The sequence below is a fragment of the Corvus cornix genome, chromosome 1 (assembly GCF_000738735.6).
Source record: "Corvus cornix cornix isolate S_Up_H32 chromosome 1, ASM73873v5, whole genome shotgun sequence".
NCBI lineage: Eukaryota > Metazoa > Chordata > Aves > Passeriformes > Corvidae > Corvus > Corvus cornix.
Window position 1 is genome coordinate 114656912 of NC_046332.1, and position 25111 is coordinate 114682022.

The 25111-nt window shown below is 42.3% G+C and overlaps 1 protein-coding gene across 2 annotated transcripts in view; it reads left to right on the forward strand.

The window, feature by feature from the left end:
• DSCAM (DS cell adhesion molecule) overlaps positions 1–25111 on the forward strand; it is a 445238-nt gene that overhangs the window by 380249 nt on the left and 39878 nt on the right. The window contains exons 21-27 of one of the 2 annotated variants that reach the window (XM_039553256.1): positions 5688–5841; positions 13316–13433; positions 14249–14412; positions 17261–17359; positions 17933–18121; positions 18884–19174; positions 24126–24302. In XM_039553256.1, coding sequence (XP_039409190.1) covers positions 5688–5841; positions 13316–13433; positions 14249–14412; positions 17261–17359; positions 17933–18121; positions 18884–19174; positions 24126–24302 — 1192 coding nt within the window. Of the gene's footprint in view, positions 1–5687; positions 5842–13315; positions 13434–14244; positions 14413–17260; positions 17360–17932; positions 18122–18883; positions 19175–24125; positions 24303–25111 lie in introns of those variants that run through there. The other variant, XM_039553264.1, reaches the window with a different exon arrangement.

A 25111-nucleotide genomic window follows, 5' to 3' on the forward strand; every position in this document is an offset into this window, starting at 1 on the left:
TAGTTTTTAGAAGTTAAGATGTAACACTCTATGGTAATATAACAATTCTTATAGGCTGTATGTAAATACTATAGGATTTGTATCTTGTATTAGATTGGTTAGTGACAATTAGAATATTCAGTATAGAAGATGATTTATTGTATTGTAACCAGGACTTCAGTATTCCTCTCTTACTCTTCGTACACTCTCTCACTCTCTCTCTTACTCTTACTACACTCTCTCTCACTTCTTCTTCACTCTCATTCCTCTCGCTCTCTCTCTCTCTCTTTACTTACCCGCTTACTCTCTTGCTCTCTTGGGCCTGCTCAGAGCTGCCAGCTGCAGCTCTAAGCAGTGCCCCTGTACCCACGCCCTTTGCAATAAACCGCATGTTCCAAGATCTGACTATAGAGATCTCTCGTCTACGCCCGGTCCAGACTGAACCCCAAAGCTCCTGCAGTGGGGGTCAGTCTCTTCTGCCATGTCTCAAGCGAAAAGATGAGCAGAAATGGCCTGAAGTTACACCTGAGGAGGTTCAGATTAGATATTAGAAATGGAAGTTTCACTGAAAGAGTGGTCAGGCATTAGAATGAGTTGCTCAGAGAGGCGGTGGAGTTACTGTCTCCGGAGGTGTTCAGGAGGAGTCTGGATGTAGGCTTTGGGGACAGGGTTTGGGGTGATGGTGGGGCTGGATGGTCTTGAAGTTCTCTTCCAGCCTTGATGATTCTGTGGTTTCCAGGAGCAGCAAATGCCTGAGGTAAGGCAGGGTAGACAATTCTGGGACGGAGTTGTGCAAAGAGATGAAGGTCTTTGTGTTTTTACCATGGAGAATTGAAGACTTTAATCACTAATGAGGCTCAGTGCTTGTTCTAGGCCTCATCTGTACCGGTGATTAAAGAGGGCCCAAGGAGCAGCACCCAGCCCCAGGAGGATGTGATGGTGACTGATGTCAGTCTACACTGCTTATCATGAGCCCCTCTGAAGCAGAATTATTTTGAAAAGAGCTATTTGGAGCAGCACAAAACTGGGCTAGAAACCAAGCTCGAACTCAGTGTGGATCACTGGGATGGAGTGCTCAACTCACCGCCTGGCTCTCTCCCATCTTGCAGGGAAACTAAGCCCAGAGGATGGATGTTTGTTGAGAGAAACCCAGCTATGCAAACACCATTTCACTGATTGAGCTCAGGCCAGATTTAACAAACTCAGTGCTGTTCTGTGGGAGGCTGCAAAACCAGTGGCTCATTGTTGTGGGCAGGAGGGAGCGGCCTAAGTGTCTCTCCTGAGCCCACTTCTGTTCAGTGGTTCCATTACTGACCTGGATAATGAAATAGAGAGGCTGCCTATTAAATTAGCAGGAGATATAAGGCTGGGAGGGATTGCATGTACACAGCAGACACAGACAGAATTCAGGCAGGTCTTGATGAACTGGGAAATTGGTCTGGAAAAAGTTGGATAAAATTTAGCAAGAAAATGGGTACGCTGAATAACCAACTGCAGAAGTACTGTGTAGAGAGCAATTGTCTTGATTCTTCAGAAGAGGATTTTGAGGTTATTGTACCTCCCAAGACGAACATTAACAGTCTTTGTAATCCTATCTGAAAAGCCAAATAAGAATCCCTGGAATTGTTGAATACAAGTTTGGAAACTGTGAGAAAGCTATGGACCATCTTTAGACAGTCTGAAGGATAACAGCAGATATTATTAGAGAAACTGATAGAGAAAATGGGATTTCTGGACAATGTAGAAAGCACTAGTGTTATTTAGTTGTAAAAAGATAAGGGTACTGGTGGGGAAAGGAATGATAAAACTTCATGTAGATTAAAGACCGGTGCAAAGATCAAGGTAATAATCTATTCTTCATGCTCCTAATAGACTGGAAAAGAAGCTATGGGTTGAAACTGCAGCAGGAAACTCAAGCTAGATTAAAAAAAACGATTTCTAATCATGAGATTAGTTAAGCAATGGAATAGGTTGTGCAGCCTAGGGAGCTACAAAATCTCCTTTTACTGTAAGTCTTCTAAATCAGGTGGGGGGAAATATCTCTTTGAAATTGTGCAGACACAGGTGAACCTGGTTTAAAGAAGAAAGATAAACCCAGGTGATCTCTCAGAGTCTTTTCAGCTCTGTTTTTAGATTATGCCATATTTTCTACCTAAAATTGGAGTGAAAACATACATCCCACTCTAGGCATATTTATATTTATATTTATATTTATATTTATATTTATATTTATATTTATATTTATATTTATATTTATATTTACATTTACATTTACATTTATATTTATATTTAATTTTCAGCATAAGGCAGCCAATCCACAGGTAACCAACTTGTATATGCTCTTACTTCATAACACACACCACAAGCCTGGGCTGTTTCTTCCTTTTCACTCATGCCCTTAAAGTCTCTGTATGGCTTTCCCAGTTCACTTCCAGGTTTCCTACAACTTGCAGAGAATAGAGATCTGTAGTTCACTTATCTAATCAGAAGTTGTGTAGAGCCAGTTGTAAGCAAGGTGCAGGCTGCCTTTCACTAAATAGCCTTCCAGCCCACAGTAAATGCCATCTGTTGTCTTAACTCCCTGCTTGAGAAACTCCCTGGCTGCTTGGAAAACTGTTAGAAATTTATTTTTTTCTATAGCACTATTTTGAATTTTTCCCAGGTTGTGTTAAAAAACACAACAAACAAACCAACAGATAGAAGAAACAATCAAAAATAGAAGCCAGAGGGATCAGAGTTGATACACATTACCTATTGAAATTGTGATTTAAAGGAGTCAGCAATGCCAGGAGATGGCATGCTGCTTCAAAGTGTGCGAAGGAATGCACACCAATAGGGCTGAAGTTGCAGAGGAAAATTATGTTCCCTGCATCAGCTGTTCATCAGCATCTCTTGCCATTGCCTGGTTTGGGAAGTAGATTGACTGCATCCTGATAAAGGACTTTGATTAATTTTATTCTTCACAGCCCTTTTCAGACAGGCTTTTCAGGGAATGATCTCTGTCTGTCCTTAGGCAATGAGCTAAAGACAGAAGAAAAATTAACCCATCATCTATAAGCTGAAGAAAAATAGCAGTTAGGAAAAAAAATCCCTTGAGCCTGCATGTTACTGCTTCTGAGATTGAACAGCAGTTTATGTTTTATACTGGCACATGCACAGGCCAATATGTGACAAGGTGACATTCCTTTAAATATTTCTTATTTCAATTGTTTAATCTTCTCTTTGCTGACAAAGCTGCCTTTTTCTTCTTCTTGTGTAATCAAAGTCTCTGGCATGTTAGGCTAATTGAAATGACAGGCAAAAGTTTAAAGTAAAATCGATTATTTGTCACTGAAGCATCCCCAAGTGTTTAAAAGGGAACGTGAGCTGAGGAAACACAAGATGTGTGTTAACCAGTTAGAAACCAAAATTTTTACTACAGCAGTTTGTTTAAAGAAAATGAGAGTTATTAATTTAGTAAAGATGCATTTACCAGATTCAATTAATAAATTAATTCTGAGAATAATTGATTTTACATTTGAAATAGCCACAGATGCAAATAGGTGAATGATGCTGGGAGAAAGAAAGGAATTGAAAACACAGCATTTTAAAAGCTTTGGAGCAGAAAATTCTGCTGTATGTCCATCTTTGGAGTTCCAGTGAGAAAGAGCTGACGGTTGCTGGAATGAAAGTTAGCAATAAGGAATTCTGTGATGTTTAGCTGTTCCTAAATGCTGTATCCATGTCCCATGTCAATAGGTGGTTTAGAAAGAACTGTGCTAGGTAACTGCATTAATGAGTGGAGCCCAGGTGCCAGAGACAGCCTGGCCTGTTTGACTTTCAAATTAACCGTAGGAAATGCTGCCTCATGAATATTAAATTTCAGCCTCCCTCTGCCATGATCAATACATTAATTTTTATGTATGACCTCACAAAGATCCAGCCTGTCAAGCTACGGGCATTTGTCCAATATTCTTGTGTAAATGTCAAGGCAGATGGTTCTCAAAACCTGCTGCAATATTTCACATAATAATAAAGGTGTTTGGCTGCACTGACCTCTTCACCTCAGAAGTGGAACCCAAGCAAATGCTGGCTAAATGGGACAAACTAATTTGGCATTTTGACAAGCAAAGGGGCAAGGAGTTTGGCTAGAAAATATGGCAAGGTTCCCCTTTGGACTTGTTCTGAGCCTGGGGGGACTTAGCTGGAGCAGGCCAGTTTTCCCAGAAAAGTCACTCTCCATGGAAGGAACAAAATGTGTTCCTGTAGAAGCCTTTGTGTGGTCTCCAAAGCGAGTCGAGGTGCCTGGCTTAGAGACAGATGTCTTCACTCTGGCATCCAAATGTGAGAGGAGATGAACTGCCCTCTTCCCCTGGCTGTAGGAGAGGCCAGCTCAAGAACGGAGAAGTGCAGTGACCCATTCAGCAGCTGAAACGGTCTGCCAGTTCACATGGAGAGGTGTTTAATGGTATCTCTGAAACATCTCTTATTTATTTGGAATTCACTTTGAAGGACTACATATTCCAATATTTTCAGGTCAATGTGCCTTTTGAAATGCTAATCAGGTGGAATTGGCCTTTACCACAAGCTGATATTTGTATATCAAAGAGATTCTTTGCACACTTTTTCGGTCTGAACCAAGTTTATATTACATTGATGTATTATTTTTAATGCTGATTCCTGCTAAAATCTTCTTTTCTACATCATTAACCTTCTAATTATTTTTAGCCTAGTGTTAGTTAGCCATTACCAGGCTCAGCACTGCACAGGGAAGTGAGTATTATTCATTCCAATGGTTCATTACCCCTCTATTTTTACGTGCAGGCATCACAAAGCCCGTGTCAGAAATAAAAGTGGCAATACTGAGCACTCTAACACTGCTCAGAGCTGAGGTTTCCCTTCTCAGACTTCCTGTGGAGGATGTGCTGAGGCTCACAAAGCCCTCTGGAGAGATCTATACATTCCTCCTCACCTTTCCCTGCGCAGGTTGCTGCGAGCAGGATGCAGAACCTCTCATGGATGAGCAGGGACTGCAGAGCAGGTGGTTGGCTCTGCTGCAGCCCTTGGGCTGAGGCACTTGAGTGACAGAGGAGAGACTGAACAGGCATTTCTTCCAGCACTTGTCCTTCCCTGCTAATGCAGCCAACTGGCTGAGATGACCTTCAGCTGGGAGTCTTTGAATGGAAGTAATTTCGTTATTAAACAAAACTAGACTTGGGGGAAGCTTGAACAGTCTACTACAGAACACATTTTTATTACTTGGTTTGCTCCACTGCTGAAGGAAAAAGCCACCAAAACCCAGGAATAAGGAACACCAAAGGTTCTAGGTGATAAAAATAGTGAACTCCTTATTTCACAGCAAATGCAGGACTGGATCCTCCGTTGGGAAAGTTTTGCGTGCAGCTAAATCAGTTTGTCAGAACTATTGATGGTAAAATTTAGCCATATTTGTTCAGTTCCATGGTTTATCCAACCCTGTAAAAATAAATGGCACATAAAAGTCCTAATCTGAATAAAACCAATCTGTAAACGAGGCACAGACACAAATTCACTGAATATGAATGGACTGCAACAAGTTACTGTGTCTGCTCTGTTTATTGCCATCTGCCATCTGTTTGGAGCGATTGATACTCATCCGAAGAGCCCTGAAGTAACAGGCTTTGTAGCACTCACATTTTCTTCAAATACTGCTTATTTTAGCCTGGAAACATTTGTCTCTCCCACCACAGGTGATCAGCGAGTTTGAAGCCTCTCCCGACTCATTTTCCTACAGAATCCCCAACCTGAGCCGGAATCGCCAGTACAGCGTGTGGGTGGTGGCCGTGACGGCTGCGGGAAGAGGCAACAGCAGCGAGATCATCACCGTGGAGCCGCTGGCCAAAGGTACAGTGACAGCTGCTCAGAGTCAGCCAGGCCTCTGCAATGCCAATTACTGCCAGAATTGGCACGTGGCCTCTCTGTGTTTCACTGCTCGCTGAGGGTGGGCTTTGTCAGGAGCAACTTCAGTTCCCTGCAAAAAGCCAGGTGACAACTCGCAGCTAATTGCTCAAGCTTTTGCTGGAGTCAGCAGAGAGTGGATGACGTGCTCTTCCAGGGGGTAACTCATCCAACCTACCTTAGAAGGGAATAGATTGCTTTTTGGAGCAATTTTTGTCTTCAGTTGTTGGGTACAGGGGGTTTGCAGATGGTGCCTCTCCCCCTCTGAATATGTTTCTTTTCCTTGCTGTGCAAGGTAACTTCTTTATCATTCCGTTCCTTAGTAATATCTCTTGTGTACTCCACAAGTACCATCTTCTGTATAAAATGGTCTGATTAACATATCTAAACTCTGAACAATTGTTCTCTACTTGCATTAGCTTTGAAGTTTGCTGCTTCTATTTCAGATATGATGAAAGGATAATGTGCCTCAAATCCTGAATATTTATTTCCAGCTGTATTAGTTCTATTAAAAGATAGTGCTGGGGCCTATGAATTCTGCCTTGTGAGATGTGATGCTTGCAACATTAGAGCACCTTGGCTTGGAAATGGAGGCCTAACATTTTGAACAGAAAAGTGAGAAGAGTCCCATCCCACTCAATCTCTACATGGGGTCTTCAGATTGTATTTTTTTTTAACACTAAACTTGGTACCATCACAGCCTGTGCCAGGATGGGCAGAGTAATGCACAGATCCCTAGAGCTGCAAAATTAGATACATTTAATTGACTTTACAGATTTACAAGCCTGCTAATGCTTCACTTGGGTGTTTAATGATGTAAAGATGTAAAATAAAGTGTCTAGTGCATTATGATGACAGGTTCTTTCTGAAAAGGTTTTGCTGAAATTCAGCCTAGTGCCACCAACATGAAAGCACTTTCTGCATGGGAGAGCAAACTCCGTCACTGTGGGAAATCTTCCTGTTCCTGCCTGTCTAGCTGGTAGATCACCAGTTTGGTGATGGTAGATTAACATCAGAGCTGTTATCCTGGGCTGCATCAAAAGCAGTTTAGGCAGAGGGCTGAGGGAGGGGTTGTGCCCCTGTGCCCCTGTGCTCAGGTGAGAGCCCACCTGCAGAGCTGCCCCAGCCCTGGGACCAGCACAGGGAGGACGTGGAGCTGCTGGAGAGAGGCCAGAGGAGGCACCAGGATGAGCAGAGGGATGGAGCAGCTCTGCTGGGAGGAAAGGCTGCGAGAGCTGGGATTGTTCAGCCTGGAGAGGAGAAGCTTTGGGCTGAGCTCAGTGTGGCCTTGCAGGGCCTGAAGGAGCTGCAGGAAAGCTGGAGAGAGACAATTCCCAAGGCATGGAGGGCCAGGAGCCAGGGAATGGCTTCCCAGTGCCAGAGGGCAGGGCTGGATGGGAGATTGGGCAGGAATTGTTCCCTGTGAGGGTGGGCAGGCCCTGGCACAGGGTGCCCAGAGCAGCTGGGGCTGCCCCTGGATCCCTGGCAGTGCCCAAGGCCAGGCTGGACATTGGGGCTTGGAGCAGCCTGGGACAGTGGGAGGTGTCCCTGCCCAGAGCAGGGGTGACACTGGGTGTTCTCTAAGTTCCCTTCCAACCTAAACCCTTCTGGAGTTCTGTGATTGTCATGGATGGTCGTGCTGGTTTTGGAGGGTACTGTTTGGACACATGGCAGCTTCCCAATGCAGAGAAGCTGCAAACAGGGTTCCTCAGGCTTGTGATGGGAACTTTCATGTTTTTCCTCTGTCAGGCTTCTCCAGGCTAATGATTCTATTATGTGAAATGAATATTTTCAGTGCTGCTGTGAGAAGCCTGTAGTAACTATGGAATCACTACTCTACATGACAATGGAAGATTTACCAGTGTCAATACAGGGAGGGCCTAACAAGGGAAGGAGGCCTTGGAATAAGCTGGGAAATTCTTGCTCCCCATACCAGTGCTCACAGGGTTTTTTCTTCCAAGTGAGTTACCTTTACATTCTGCTTCTTTCTGCCTTTTTTTTTTTCAGTCTTTCAGAAGATCCTTTCTCTTAGTAGCTACATAGCATTAGTGGAAAGACCTGAGGGATGTCTGAAAGGCCCTGAATGAAAAGTCTGAAGGATCTGAAAAATCTGGAGTTCTTCCATTGTAGGATAACTGCACACTGCACTATGAACATCAGTGAGACCAAAGCTGAGATCTTAAAAGGGGGATGAGGAGTGTAAAGGATACCAGTGAAGGAAGATCGTGAAAGAACAACTCAGGGAAACAGGGCAAAGGTTTCAGTGTGCTCCTCCTTTGCTGTCACCTGGTTGTAATGGATGTGTGGTGATGGAAACAAAAAGGGAAGCAAAAATAGGCATAAAAATAGATGCTCAAATAAGAGCAAAAATAATTAGACATGGTGCTATGCTAATAGATTGAAGCTGCAGGCAAACCCTGCATAAAATGCACTAGAAGTTCTCTTTTTCCATGCCCTATGCATTTTAAAAAGAGGGAAATGTTCGAAGATGAACACAGATCAGTTCAGGCTTTGTGGGCACCAATATTCAGAACCTCACATTATGAGGAATTGCAGTGTGTAATTGCTCTGTTTGCCAAAAATCAAGAAGTTGTGACTTGACCCACATGTACTCAAACTGATCCAGCTTACCAGAATTAAATCTGCTCCTCTGAAGCTTATGTAACATAATCCACGATGACAAATAAGTGAACTTAAAAATAACTTTTATGAAAAGGCAAGATGACTTAAAAGAAACAATAATTAATTACTTCAATATAGACAGGTCAGTCTGAAGAACACTTTATTCCAAAGGACAGTAGAATGCATCCAGCCAACCCTAGAGTTTGTAGTGATACTCCAATATAAAGTCTGCATTAGATGATGCTCAGGAAAAGCCTCGTACATGCACTTAGGATTGTAAAAGTAATGAATAATCCATTTGTGGAGGGTTTGATGGGCACTAGGAATACCGATAGATAGTAATTTTATGAACTTTGGAGGTAGCTAGGTTACAAATTATTGTATCACATACAAAATTTCCTTTATGGATGCATCACAGGGCTTTTTAGGGAGGTGGGAGAAAGTGGTGATCAGTGCTGAGGGCAGTGGCTGAACAATGAAGAGGGATGGGCAGAGCTCAAAACCTCGAAGACCTTTTTCACTCCCCAAAATATCTGTAGCAAACAGCACATCCTGGGGTTAGAAGCAGTTATAGCCTGATTTTGCCATAAGTTCCCAATGCAAAAACATCCCGTGGGCCATTGTTTTGTAGTTGTTTGCTTCTTTTTTTTGCTCCTCTTACTGCACAGTAACTGTCCAAGTAATAATACCATCATGACAGCTAATGAGAGTTAACTTTGAATTGAATTATGTCAACTTAATTATAACCCCTTTAAGAACTCCTTTGAGAACAATGAGAATGTCTAGATAGGGGTTTGATGTGAAATGGATAGTCCAATTTAAATGAAAGCTTAATTCAAGTTAACATTTCTTTCTTTCTTTAGTGTCTTCATTTCTCAGAACAGATTGTTATTCTCTGTAATTAACTGACAGAAATAATAAAAAAAATCCCCAACAAACAGAAAATAATCATGGCAATGAAAGTTCAGCCTCCACATAAGCAAGCTGTGCTCCTGTCCCTCGAATTACTCTTCATTGCTGACTTGAAGGATGTGCATTTAGCCTATCAATTATATTTAGAAGAGAAAAAACCTTGCATGCACTTGTTCCTCTGATTTACTGCCCCTGACTGATGGGGAATGGCATTTGCTGTATGACAATAACAGGTCCAGACCCCTGGCAGTCTGATCCTCTGGGGACAACTCTCTGACTTTTGAGATTCCCCTGGTTTTTTAAACTACCTGGGCATTAATTTTGAACAGATTTTTCCCCCTAGTCTATGTTGCTTTGTGTGTTAAATGTTTATAACTAACATGTGGGGCTCGCATGGCAGTACACACTGGTTTGTTTCTTTGATGGTTCATCAGACTGGAATACAGGGGGTATTAGAAGCAGAGAATCATGGAATGGTTTGGGTTGGAAGGGACCTTAAAACTCATCCAGTTCCACCTCTGCCATGGGCAGGGACACCTTCCACTGTCCCAGGCTGCTCCAAGCCCCATCTGACCTGGCCTTGGACACTGCCAGGGATCCAGGGGCAGCCACAGCTTCTCTGGGCACCCTGTGCCAGGGCCTCATCACCCTCTTCTGTGAGAAAGCAAATGAAAGAATCTCCTGACCCAGGGTATTCACTGTTGGATCTTTTATTTGTTTTAAGGTGAATGGCAGTGAACTGTCATAGCTCTTGTTCAGCTTCCCTCTACAGTTCACCTTTAAAACACAGTTGTGTCCTCTAGGAGGAAGAAAAACCACGTGTTTTTACAGCCTCTTGCAAAGAATTTCTGCCCATTTCTATTTCTGTGACAGTAAATGTAGGTTAGAGGATTTGTAATTTAAACAAACAAACATGCAGAAAATTGCATTAGCATAAGAGGGTGCACTGTTCTGTGAAGGAACCTCTTTATCTTCAATTAATAACTGGGTAATTTGTAAAAAAAATAGGAACAGACAGAACCCTAATCCAGTGCCATGCCATCAAATGTAAGGCTAGAGGGAAGTGAGTAGCCATGTGGGTAGCTTTGATAACAAAGAAGTAAACCCATGCTTATAACCCATGTGGTTCCAGAAACTCCCTTGGCTCAAAAGGAAGAGGTCTGTGAGATTCCAGGCTTTTTTACCTCATGAATGCCTGTTAGATTTTCAAACCCATTGCTCTGAGGTGGATTTCACTTGACATTTATTTTGTTTCTAGTTTTCTTTGTGCACCTTTTAGCAGTCTCAGGACATCATTAGAAGTTCAGCTATAAAGAAAATTGGGCTTGAAAAATTTCCTGTTGTTTTACCATTTCTTTTAAAAGCACTCAGTACTTGGAAGGAATAAGAAAATCCATAGAAAGCTGTGGACAGTTACCTTGTGCTTTTCTGATAATTTTCTGAGTTATGTTCTATCATCTTACCACTGTCTAAGGCTCCTGTGAGGTTTATGTTGCTTCCACACATCTTGGTAAAATGAGGGATACAGGATATTGAAAACCAGCAGCTACAACATAAATGTTGCACTTTCAACATCTGATATCCAGCTTATGGCTTCTTAAGGGAGAATTCATGTTGAAATAACTATTAAAAACAAAGGGATAACACAGAAAGTTTGCTAACAGTGCTGCCACACCACACTGAAGGCTTCAGCAGGATTCCTGTCTTCCACGTCCTTTCTCCTACAGGAACTGGCAACAGTTGGAAGTACCTGGGTATTTCAGGAAACATTGAAAATGTGGGAAGTCCAGGCAGAAAATTATTTATATTTAATTTTAAATGCATTTTCAGACTTCATGTTGCAGAGGCAATTTTTGCACGGGACAGGAATTTGAGCAGACCAGATGCTCGCAGGTGTGTTTTGTAGATAGAGCTGACAGCATCTCCTGCTGCTTTTCAAAGATGGCAGGAGAGCCATGAAGCACCTCCTGCAGCAAAAACCTGGCACCACTGAAGACAAATGTGACTTCTAGCACCAGCTTCAGCAGAGTCAGCTTTTCACTCTGTGTCTCAGGGTGCACTGAATGTTTTTCTGTTTGAGTTACTTTGGTTAATTAGCCCGTGGTGTGGTGGGTTGACCCAGGCTGGATGCCAGACACCCACCAGAGCCTCTCTATCACTCCCCTCTGCAGCTGGACAGCCGAGGGAAAATATAACAAAGGTTCATGAGTTGAGATGAGAACAGAGAGAGATCACTCACCAAATGTCATCCCAAGCAAAACAGACTCAAATTAGAGATATAATTGCATTTATTACCAACAAAATCAGAGCATGATAATGAGAAGAAAAATAAATCTTAAAAATACCTTCCCCACACCCCTCCCTCCTTCTCAGCTAGAGCTCCTCCTCCCCAGCAACACAGGAAGATGGGAAGCGGGGTTGCAATCAGTTCATCACATCTGCTGGACATGGGGGAAACTTCTGGCAACCTGTAACCTCCCCACTACCAAAACCTGGCCATGCAAACCCAACACAGATGGCTTGTGGCAGTGCAGCCCTGTGTAAATCTTTTCTAGCATTAGGAGTGCCCAGGTGGAAAACCAGCCTGATCCATGAGAGCTTCTGGCTGCTCAGTGTCTTTGCATCACTCTGGTGTCTGACCTCCCCAGGGCAGCACAAGCCCTGGCTCTCTCCTGACAGGGTTAAACCTCAGAGCTCTGGAAGGATGGACCCAGGGATCTCCAGCTGCTGTTTAGCCAGGACAGGACATGTTGATGCTTGGCTGTTAGGAAAGTAATGTTGTCCCATTACCCAACCTTCACTTTGTCTGTTGCATAAATCTTTAAACAGCTACTTGTGTTTTAGTTAAAATTTTGACCAGAGGAAAAAAATCTCTTTAGAAGCTTGGCCTTCAACAGTGCTTGAAGATAACATAGGCAACACAGTCCAAACTGATTGTATAATCTGTGAAATCTTTTCTTTTTGTGAATATCTCAAGTCCCATTGCAGCCTACTCAAGTAATTTTGCTTAATTTTTCAAGGCCTGTTCTTTTATGCATGATTCTTTTTTTGAGATTAACTGTCCCAGTTATATTTGATGCTGGGTCTCATTTTCATGTTTTCCTAATTGGTGCAAAATGGATTATTAAGTATAAATTCCGATCAGTGTGCACGACTAAAGTAGATCAGGACTAAGAAGACAGTATTTTTTCTATCTGTATTCAGTATGTGCCTTTAAAATGTATATTTGGAGGCCAACAGCAAGTCTATTTCTATCAAGGGTCATTCTTGAGGAATAACAAATGAAGTTCTAACACAACCTATAAATGGAAAGTACAGGAGTGATATTTTTTGTCATGTATTTAGGTGACCTGAGAGCTGATACAAACTGATTTTAGTTTGTTCACGTTTGTGGACTTCAGATAGACACTGCAATGTACTAATAGATACATACATGAAGGTTTATTTTGCTTAATACCAAAATTATTGTAGAAGAGATGTAGCAATAATTTAGCTGTTATAAGACACCCATCTACTGTGGACACCTCTTGCTGGAATTTTGGAGAAAAGCATCCCTTGGACACAATTTTCATCCCCAATTTCTGCTACAAAATATATAAAATTGAGTAAAGATGATAAATAACTGGGTTTTCTCTTTTTCTCTACAAAGAATTTTCCAATCCCATACCTCATGTCTCTTTTCGTTACTTGTCATCCAGGTACTGAAACTGATAGTTGTGCTTGAATAAATAGCTAATACTGTGAGTTAAAAGGAATTACTATCCTAAAACCACAGTTTTTGGATTGGGTTGCTTTTCCCCCTTTAATTGTGGGTGTCTCTATTTCCCTTCCAAGGGCTGTATGAACAGACACCTCACTTCAGTCTCTCTTGCTCTCTCCCACCCAGCTCCTGCCAGGATTCTGACGTTCAGCGGGACGGTGACAACCCCCTGGATGAAGGACATTGTCCTCCCTTGCAAAGCCGTGGGGGACCCAGCTCCAACAGTCAAATGGATGAAGGATAGGTAACCAGCAACTAAATGTATAGCTCAGATAAAGCCCATTTGCTTAAAATCCTGAGGGTTGTGGAGAGGGTGATCCTGGGTCACTGACAGGAAGGAGAAGGACTATTCATGGTTATTTGCACATGGTCACAGTAGATGAGGAGTTTAGAAATTCCTTCAGCTAATTGGCTGGGGTGATTACAAGGCATCAAAGGGAGAAAAAATAATGAAGAAGAGGTAAAGGTAAACATTCAAAATGCAAAACTTAGAGGAGTCTTTTTTGTTTTATCCTGAGGCCGACAAAAAGGTTTTATTCTGAGAGAGCAAAGTGCCTGATACAGTGATTTGTGCTGAGGTGGGCAGTAAATGCCTTGCACATATTTAATTTTCCATTATTCTGTTTTAGTTTCACAGTCTGACAGAGCCACTTGGAAACCCACATGGACAATAATTTTCATCCAAGCACTGTGTAAGCAGGGAAACTACAGTGCTATGGAACCATCTTGTGAATTGATATAAATACCTATGATTTTACAGGGATGAACTTCATAGCCAGGAACTGCCTATACCCTTATTTCAGCATTTTTTTGAAATAACAAGTTAAGGAAGGAGTGAATTTCTGTTTTCACTCACGCTGGGCCCAGGAAAAGTGCATTTTTAAGCAAATAATAGGTGTTTCCCAACAGAAAATGCTCCTTTGCTGCCTTATTATAGGGACGCACCTCACCCCACACCTTTTCCTCTCTTTCCATTCTTAGTTGCTTAAAAAAAATCCACTTCTGAGTAATTTTGATTGTAACTTCTTTAATGTATGCACTTTGTTTCCTGTGAGGTAGTAACGGGACACCCAGTCTAGTGATGATTGATGGGCGAAGGAGCATCTTCAGCAACGGCAGCTTTGTCATCAGGACTGTGAAAGCAGAAGACTCTGGGTACTACAGCTGTGTGGCCAGCAACAACTGGGGATCAGATGAAATCATTTTGAATTTGCAGGTACAAGGTAAGGCTGTTGGATCTACCTTGGAATTGTTACCAAAGCTTTAAAGTGCTACTGGTAATGCAGAGATGTGTCTGAAATGCAAATTTGTGTGTATCAATGCAAATCTAATCCTTCCAAATTAATAAATAAGTCATTCTGACTCAGATGTGGGCATTTTGTGATCTAGGAAATGGTGCTTTTGGTGAAACAATTCACACACTCTCAGTTAAGTCTCTATGTGAGTTTTTATAAGATTGACAACCATGTGTTTACGTTTGGTTATCTTCTAGCTCTTCACAGAGAAAGTATCAGCTTCTGCCTTCTCCTTACAAATATCACATGTATCATTTCAATATTACAAAATTCAGAAAGACCTGAAGCCCTTTAATTTAGCTCCAGAAAAGCTATCAGCAGAAATTTGCCTCCGTACTGAGACCTTGCACAAAAACTTCATTATGTGGGCGCAGAAATTTATTATGAGGTGAATATGAGGAAGCATTGGAAATGAAACCTCAATACCCCTTCAGCTAATGCATTTCTCCAGCTACATTTTATATTCATGTTGAAAAGCACAAAGTGCATCCAGGATGGTGTTGATATGTACAAAAGCAGGGACAATATAAGAATATAAAGTAAGAGTAATGTGAAGCCTGTGTATTCACATACCAAGAATTCACTGTGCAGAATTCTTTGCTCACTTGCACTAAAGCAGATCCTACAAATGCTTCAACTGACTGCAAATTTTTGTACCAGAGTGGACCATCACTCTCCTGGATGTGGCATCTACACTTCCAGTACAAACATACGAGAGCACAGCGAGAGGTTGTTTCCAGTGCAGTCCCCTTCTCCCTGCATAAACCTTTCCACTAAGCCTTGGAACAATCATGGCAGATATTGGCATATATCAGCTTACCTACAACCCAACAGAAACTAAAGGTGCTCTGCAGCAATGTCTGAAGCATGACCACAACAGGAAGTAGGGAGAGAAGACACCAGCAAATGGAAACCTTATGTTTATATTTCACTAAGTACTTTTGTAATTGCATATCTTTGCTGTTATGGAACTGCAGCAACTAAAAGCAAATCAATATTACTTCCCTGAGGGACAGACAGAGTGGCTTTTAATATGTGGGATCACCATTTTTTGTAGATAGGGTGAAGCTGTGATGAAAGCTTTTACAATAAATCTTTCCCAACACAGTGTGTGCAGTCTCTCTCCATGGAATTAGCCAAGTCCCTCAGAATAACAGAACAAATCCATCTCACACAGAGAATTTTCCTTTAGAGTATAAACTGTCTCTTTTGTTTTCTTCAGCGCTCTTTGGCCCTGTGAGGGCAGAAAAATCAACTTCTCTTTGAACTAATCCATAGCTGCAAACCAGCAGACTCTGCCTTATATCAGCACACATTATTCTGCAATCTGATGACTTGAACATGAACTGCAGTGGGGAGCTTTTCCTGGAGTTTCACTCTGCAGGAAGAGCTGGCCCTTAAACATAAGCAAAGCAAGCAATGTCCTCTGACAGCAGAGTGCTGGACACAGCAGAGCATTTGGGACTTCTGTCCTGCCTGGCTCATGGGCTGGTCTTTGTTGAGCAGTGAGTGTCAGGACAAGGGCAGCTCCTGCCAGCACCAGTCACTGACACCACCACCCTCTTCTCTCCCATGCCAGAGGAGCTGTGGCCATCCTGTTGTCTCTCCTCCCCAGCTTTCCATCCTATCTTTGCCACTGTTTCTCGATCCTTCCCCAGCACGGACTGTCCATACCTCACTCCTTGTTCTTGAGGCAGCAAAGCTCAGTTTTGTCTATGTTTATGACAGTTCCCAGTCCATTTCCAGTCCCAGTTCCCTGTGTCAATTCCCAGTCCCAGTTTGCCCTACCCCATGCAATTTGTTGGGATGTGGCATGGCTCCTTCTCTGCCCTTTCATGCTGGAAGAAATTCCTCCAGGGAGGATGGTGAGGCCCTGGCACAGGTTGCCCAGAGAAGCTGTGGCTGCCCCATCCCTGGAAGTGTCCAAGGCCAGGCTGGATGGGACTTAGAGCAATCTGGTCTAGTGGAAGGTGTCCCTGCCCAGGACAGTGGATTGGAACAAGACGATCTTTAAGGTCTTTTCCAACTCAAACCATTCTATGGTTTTCCTCCAAAGAAAACCAGGAACTGTGAAGTGGATGAGAGTTGAAACCTCTGTTTTATTCCTGCACTCAGTCAGCAGCTGGTCCCTGGAACCTTGGTTTTTTACCCCACAGATTAGACACAACCATAATGTTTATGGGGAGCAGCAGAGCTGAAGTGTTTCCAGTCTTTGCTGACAGAGTTGGGAATTCCTTATACCAAAAACCTCAGTGGTCTGGAAGAGGTCATGGATGTGCCTCCAGTCACAGATCTACCTGTGCTACCTAATTAACACTCAGAGCTGCACTGGAAGAAGCTCTTGATATGCACATTTTTCATTTTTACCATAATAGGCTGCAAACACAGGAATGAGTGCAGCATCATTTGCAACCGCACATCTGCTTCCTGCCACTAAAATTTCATCTTCTTCCTAAAACAGATATCAAAAACAATGAAAATTAATGGCTGAGTAGCTCATGTGCCATTGAGGTCTATCAGGACAGACACAAAAAAATTCAGAGAAAAGCAAAGGTTAAGAATTGAAAGACAAAATTGTGCATAAAATTAAATAAAAAAGTGTGAGCTTGTCTGTTCTTGTCTTAAGCAAGGATGTCAGCTAAACAGACACTTTGACAGAAATAATTTGCATTTTTTGCAACTCAAAACAGCTATTTGATAAATGACTGTTAGAAGTGATTAAGATCGTGTCAAACCATTTGATTGCATTTTCTATTTTTAACTATTTCCCATCTAGTTCCACCAGACCAGCCAAGACTCACTGTATCCAAAACTACATCTTCCTCTATCACTCTTTCCTGGATACCTGGAGACAATGGTGGCAGTTCTATCCGAGGTAATGTAATTCAGGTTAATTGCTACTTCCTAGTAAATTATCATATGTTGATAGAATTAGTATACAATTATGAATGGCTCCAAAAAAAAAAAAAGAAAAACAACCCAATCTGTATTGCTGTCAACCCTTAATGTGCACTATCATGGTGATAACAGCTTTCAGTGAATTGCAGTTTGTCTTTGTGGTGGTTTATTCATACATTTAATCACTTTCTCCCAGCATACCCTCAGCTGTTATGACAGTTGCTCTATCTGATTTTCCAGACGTGTAATCTCTAACCACTCATTTTGGAGGGTCCAGGTTCATCATCTGGTTGTTGCTGATTGAAGGGTCCTTAGAAATATCCATCCTTTTCTTTTCCCCTTGAAGCGATCATAAAAAATTGTATTTAAGCTGTTGTCAGGGTAGGCAAAATGCATTGCCTGGTATATTTTAGTCAGGGGAGAGCTGTATATTTCCCTGCAAGTGGGATTCTTTTCAGTTTTATTAGGTCTTTAAAATGCCTCCTTGGATTACCTGAAGGGTTTGTGCTTTGTGCCTGGCTTACCGTTGCCATCCGCGCTTTCCCTCCAGGTTATATTTTGCAGTACTCAGAGGACAACAGTGAGCAGTGGGGCAGTTTCCCCATCAGCCCCAGTGAGAGGTCCTACAGGCTGGAAACACTGAAATGTGGCACCTGGTACAAGTTCACTCTGACTGCTCAGAACGGGGTGGGGCCAGGACGCATCAGCGAGATCATCGAGGCCAAGACGCTCGGCAAAGGTATGTTGGTTCCATCCCCTTCACCCTCCTAAATCTTCCATCCCCTTCACCCTCCTAAAGCTCCTGCATTCTGCTGTAGGTCTTGGTTTGATGAGAAAACAGGCTTGGATATTTTAATATTACTGGCTTTGGAAACATTTCCAGCTCTGTCCATGCTGTGACAAAAAAGGCTGTCGCTGTGAGACATGAAGCCCACACGAGCTGATGTGCTGTCCTTATTTCTCTAATAATTTTTTTCTAAGATGGGTTGGGTGTCTCCACTATCACAGACTATAGCAATTCCAACTACTTCATTGCCATGAGGAAATTGTCTCTTCTCTTCTTGTAAAAATTCAGGGGTTTATTTGTCTGGATGTTCAATGAAGACAAGGAATAGATTTATGTAGAACAGAAATGGAGCCAGTGTCTTATTTCTGCTCCAAGGCAGCATTGCAGGAGCTGTGCAAGCAGCATCCTCTGAACAGGAGAAGTGTGAAAAATAAAGGAAAAGTCTGCGCAAAGTTCTGCAAGGCAAAACAAAAACCAGTTTTTGAGTGGATGTATGGATTTTTTTTTCCTCATATTGATTTGAAAATCTGGGTTTGTGACTCTGGCACAAAGCGGGAAAAAACATTCAAGAAGGAGGAGGGGGAGAAGTTGAATATATAGACACTGAGTTAAAACTAAAGATTGCCCTAAAAATTATTCTCTTAATTTTATATTTTGGGAGCCTTTTACCTGCAGTATTTAAGCATTTTGTCTGGAATATCCCATTGCCTCTAGAGCCACAGTTTTCCAAGGAGCAGGAGCTCTTTGCCAGCATCAACACCACGCGAGTGAGGCTGAACCTGATCGGCTGGAACGATGGTGGCTGCCCCATCACCTCCTTCACTCTGGAGTACCGGCCCTTTGGGACCACAGTCTGGACAACGGCCCAGAGGACATCCCTGTCCAAGTCCTACATCCTGTATGACCTCCAGGAGGCCACCTGGTACGAGCTGCAAATGAGAGTGTGCAACAGTGCTGGCTGTGCAGAGAAACAAGCCAAATTCGCCACGCTCAATTATGATGGCAGTAAGTATTTCCTTTAATTTACACCTCAGATACTCACTCATTGAGTCTCTTATGTGATTTTTTTTCTTTTTGCTCACCTTCCATTTTTCCCCCTCGTAAGCCCCATTTTGAATCTGCCAACCATGCTGTCAGAGAGGTAAAAGTCTCAAAGTTGTAAAATAGCTCCTGACAATAGGCTGCCAGGCAGAAAAGAGGAATTGTTTATTTGTCCTCACATCGGAAAAACTCCAGCACAAAAGTCAATCAGCCATAAGACACATAACCACAGCACATTAAGAGTCATTAGTTCCAGTGGTTACAGGGGCCTTTCCTAGTGTTTCATGCACCTTTTCCATGAAATTTTTGTCTCCCATGGAAATAGTTCCTGCAGCCATTCACGGCGATGTCTGGCCTCATTGCCATTCCCTATAACAGAGCCCAAAACCCATTATGGGACACATCAGAGCAGCCAAGCAGGTTGTCCTCTGGGAAAGCCTCTGGATAACATCCTCCAAGGGCAGAGCAATGGCAGTGCAATTGTCCCTGCTTGCAGACAGGGGACAGTGAAACTAATGGCCATGACAGATGGCTCTGTTGTGCCCAGCAGCAGGGCATGGACGATGAGGGAGTTGTTGCATCCCACCCTTCTGCCAGGGGTTACTGCCCACCCTGCAGAACCCAGGGCACGAGGGCAAGAGCAAATGTGCCAGTTTGTCACTCACCCCAGCTCAGGTCCTGCCAGGCTGATTGGAAGGGATGGTGGCACATGTGCGGTCCTGGTGGCTCCGTAGTGGGAAACGGCTGCATTCCTGGCAAAAAGGCAGCACAGATGGCTCCAGATGGCAGCCTCTTGAATTGCTCCAGTGTGAATTGCCAGAGCTCTTCTGGAGACATCCATGTAAAATCTTGCTGTGTTGCCAGGGATGTTGTGCTGTATTGTGCAACCACTTGGCAACATCTGTACTGTTAAATTAAACTACAGCCCTGGTGAGCAAGTTCAGTCAAGAACTGATGGTTGTGACAGCACCAAATTGGTAATTGTTCATAACTCTGTGTTGGTAACACGCCTCCACATGAACATCACCATTCATGTACAGCTCAGGGCAGAGCAGGGTCCACTCCCAGGCAGAAATGTGGGATATGACTTAAGCAGGGTTTAAACCTCAGCACCTGACACATCCTCTACTGCTATGCCAACCTTTGTGCTGGGTACTCAGCAGTTCTTGCAGATAATTAATCACGTGTGCCCTCACCATTTGGAAAAATATCATTTTTGGTAACCTGCCACACAGTCCTCGTGTTATTTCTGACAGTCTGGAAAATTAGGAAAAAGATCTTTCCTCAGCACTGCAGAGGCCCACAGGAAACCAGGATCTAAGCAGTTACTACACAAATGCTCCAGGTCTTTCCAGGCAGGTGAGGGACTTGTTCTACTGAGAAGTGTAGCTGTTGTCAATAATAACTCTTTCAAGTATTAGGAGTTAATTTCTTGTCATTTTACTTAACCAAACCTGTTTTGGTTTTGTTTTCCAGTATCTCTGTACAAGCAGCACCCAACTTTCAGTTGTTCAGTTGTCATTACATTAAGACTGATGGGGGCAAACAGTCTTAAGCCGTACCTTTAAATGAGATTATATCAAAGTGTAGATCCAGAGCCTTAAATTTCCACTGGTAACACTGAAATCTAAACTATTCTTACAGTGATCTGATTGGAAATGTTGTCAGGCTCTGCTCCATGATTGGGTGATGATACTTACCCTGGTTTCACACATTGTGACCTGCACACCCTTTGATTTTTGTATTTTGCTGTATAGCATCTTTGAAAGGGAGAAAATGAAACAGTAAAAAATATTTGCAGCATTACATTTCCTGGGCCACTGCTTCTGGTCAGCTAGAAAAATTCCCATTTGTGATATTGCTGGTTTTGTTTGTGAAGCGTGCTTTGCCAGGACTGTATTGTGCCTTTGAGAGGCAGAGCAAGCTCAAATACTGACCCCGAGCTTATGAGAGGAGAACATGGATGGAAAAGCAAATTTCAGTTTTCAGATTTTCTAGATTTGTTAGGTTTGGCTCCGAACTGAAATTATAAACTGATGATGATGATGATAATTTTCCTTATTATCATTCATATCAGTATTTGATGCAGGAATTTTTGCTTCCACAGACAGGGAATAGTTTGTTTGCAGAAAACATGGCAGTGGAAACTTCTTGGCCAGGTCCCCTTTTCAGTGCCGTGCCTCTACCTTTGATTCACCCTGTGATGTGAGATGAGATGAGATTAGCCCCTTCCAGCTTCCAGGGGTCACAGCTGCCCTTCGGATAAAGCAGATACAAGGGTAGCACTTTGAAGATTAGATAATACCGAGTATGAAAGTTCTGGGATGCCGAATGCTAAGAACAAGCTTAGAAGCTTTAGCAGCCTTAAGATAAAGCCTTTGTAAAGTTTGCAGAAATCCCGGAGTTGCATGGGTTTGGGTCACTTTAGGCTGCAGCAGCCAATTGCTGTGTGTGGGAAAGCTCCTGAGGAATATCATGGCTAAGCATCCTTCCCCTCAAATCTCTCCGTGCTGAATTAGGTCAGAAGGTTAATGACCAACCTACGTGCAGCTTTTTGCTCCCTGTTCGTGGGCATTTCAGTAACGATTTCCAGCTTACAGGTTTGCTGACCTCCCTGCCCCTTGTTTTTCAGAAGCACGCAATCCATAAGGAGATATTTTTAGCCCTGTGCAGCTGCAGTTGTGGAGCGCTGCAAAGGAGCTTGCCGGCTCAACTACTCAGTAGCCCTGGCATTAATTCAGATCAGCTCTAAACTCTGCTAATTGATTCTGACCCATTCAGGCACTCCCTGCCGTGAAGGACACAGGAGAACACTCCTGAATTCACAGGGTGCAGTGGGAGATGCTGCAACAAAGGGGAAAAGGGGGTCAGAGACATTCAAATTACAACTTCTGCGAGGCACCAATCAGGCTAACAAAGGGTGATGGTGAACCGACCTGGAAAACCAAACAAACCCTCCCCGTTTGTCTGGCTCTTAGTCCTGAATAAACCTTTGACTATTCCACTCCCAGCCAGCACCTAGAATGACAACAAATGTTGAAATGGTGTTTTCTCAATAGATAGTAGGATTAATTTTTGGCAATTTCTAATGCAATTGCTGAAAAGCAACGAATGGATGATGTGAAAACGTGCAGTACGATTTTTTAATTGAGCTCTAACTGCCTGTATATAATGTCATGAGGTTTAGATTTGCCTAGGAAGAGGTATGGATAGTGATAATCACATATCTAATCACGTACCTTCAGGTTTAAGTGAAATAAAGGCCACTCATCATTTGATTTTCATCAAAGTATTAAGGAAAGCAAGACATAGTTTTAGGCAATCTTTAACCTCATGGTCTCTGTGACTAATTCAGAGAAAATTTTGGCCCTTTAGTATCCAGAAGGGTTTAGGAGGATTTAGGGACAGTTATTAGTATTACCTTCAGGAGCTTGAAGTTCTTTCCATTTCTTCATCTAATAATTTTATTTGTCTTTAAACTAGTGCAAAGTTTGTGTCTCAGGGCAAGAAGAAAATATCCTGCTGTGTGTTCAAGAAGTGGAAAATTAGAAAAAAAAAAGGAGAAAATTATGGGGAAGAACTGCAGTGGAACATTAGAAAAATATTCCAAATGCAATTGTAAGAAAACAAATTTTCCAAAGTGCCTAATATAGGTTTGGATGGTTGTAGCTTTTCTTTTAATCTTTGTCCCTTTAGGGAGCTGCTCTTCTCTTTATATGCAGCTGAAACAGTTCTGAAAAAAACAGGACTTAGGATTCTACATTTTCACTGTGGTTATGGCACTCACACTGTACTGCACCAGACCTCAGTTTTTTATTCTGATACTGTATGGCACATAATGAGATACATCACTTAATGCAGCAATTAAATTGTAAAAAAGGATGTACCTGTTTTTCTCTCTCACCCTCCTTTCCTTTTAGCAAGTAAGTAGCCACTTCTATGTTTCAGTAGCCGGTTAAAATTTAATAGCTTCCATCCAAAGTCATCACAGTTCACAATACTTACGTGTTTCTACACATTTCAAGCACATCTGCATTTTCTAGCCTCATTTGTGGTTGCATTCAGCAGTTTGATAGTAATCAGGAAATGAGTGAGAAGTCTTCCATGACTAAACAGCCTTCCACAGAAGGTGCAGCATTCTTCTCACGTCCCTTAGAGGTAAAGAAGAAAAGAATTGAAAAGTTCAAGTATTATATATCACCAGGAAGCCAGGTATATTCAAAATGCAAATATGTCCCAGAATGAAAAAGTGAGCTGCCTGCCAGTAGTTGGTAGATTCATTTCCCTCATTTCCCTCTCAAAATTTGATTGTTTCTATCCAGCATTACTCTCTTGTTTTACTGATGAGTATAATGGCAGACAGTCTTTAGCAGATTAGTATCAGGTTGGCTGTCTGAATTTCAGATCACTATCACTGCTGCACCCTTAGAATTGATAGCAGAATGTTTCTGTGCAGAGGATTATTCTGATGTATGTGGCACAAAATGAGCTTTGTCAAATGCATTCCTTGCACAGGAAAGCCCTGCAAAAATGTCACAGCAGTGCTATTTCCCCATAATAAGGAATAATAAACACAGGGAGGAATTCTGAGGTCTCTTACAGCTTTTTAATAATTTAATAGGACTCAAAATTAATCATAGTATTTAACGGTGTAACAGACATGGTTTTCCTCAATCAATGAATGCAACTCTTCTGGATTTCTGATAACCTCTGAGTCTCTGCAGTCAGTCTCTCATTACTGTGAGCCTGGTTACGTGTTCATGGCCGTTAGACACACAAATGTAGCATCCACCCCAAACAGAAAAATCCTTGGGAATGTTCTGCCTGCAGCTGAAGCAACAAGGTGCCTCATTCCCTGAGAACTCAATCTTTTGTCCTCGTTAATAGGCCTCTAATACCATGACCCTGTTTGCAGGTACAATCCCTCCTCTCATTAAGTCGGTTGTGCAAAGTGAGGAAGGCCTGGGAACCAACGAAGGGCTGAAGATGCTGGTGACCATCTCCTGTATCTTGGTTGGGGTCTTGGTGCTGTTTGTGATGCTGCTGATCGTGAGGAGGAGGAGGAGGGAGCAGAGGCTGAAGAGGCTGCGAGGTAGGATGATGTCTGTGGAACTTCTGTCTACCTGAACAAGAAAATAGGAGTGGGGCTGCATGTGACCAAACTGTTCAATCCCCAGTTGGGATCATTTCCTGCAATACAGAACAAAGTGTGTGTGTTTTCTACAGAAATTCCTTCTTTTTCACTTGGTCATAAGTTTCTAAAGAAAAATTATTAATATATCCATTATTATTTTGCATGGGGGAAAGGAAAGTGTTTCTCATTGGTTTGCTTTCCTTTTTTTGTTGTTTGTTTGTTTCCCTCAACGACCTAAAAGTGGATTTGTTTTGAAGGGTGAAATCAGATGTTCTGAAGAGGAGGGAATCTCAGTTTTCCAGCAGATGTTAACCATGATTTCCAAGTTATAAAATGAAAGTAGCCAGATGTTGGTAGGCTAGAAAACACAACCAGATATTCTCAGCTTTGTTACCACGTTTTTTCCCATGGTTTTTAAAATGGAACTTATACAACACTTCATTGTTCACTGACCTTTCATTGTCACTGATCCCTATTGTCCTCTAAACTTTATTCAAATTCAGTTGTTTGTTATGTGAATAAGATTTAGATCTGTGAATTCATTATTATTATATTTTTCATTATTGTTATATTCATTATATTATATCATTCATTATTATTATATTCATTTATCATTTTTCTAGTAAATACCCCTGGCTGAGCCACAGCCAAGTTTTTGACCCTCGCAGTCTGCCACTGTGGCCCTGTAGCTTTTGCAATGGCACACTACAGCAGAACCTTCCCTGAAGGTATTTGGGAAAAAACCTTTCAAATCTAAACCTGAATTA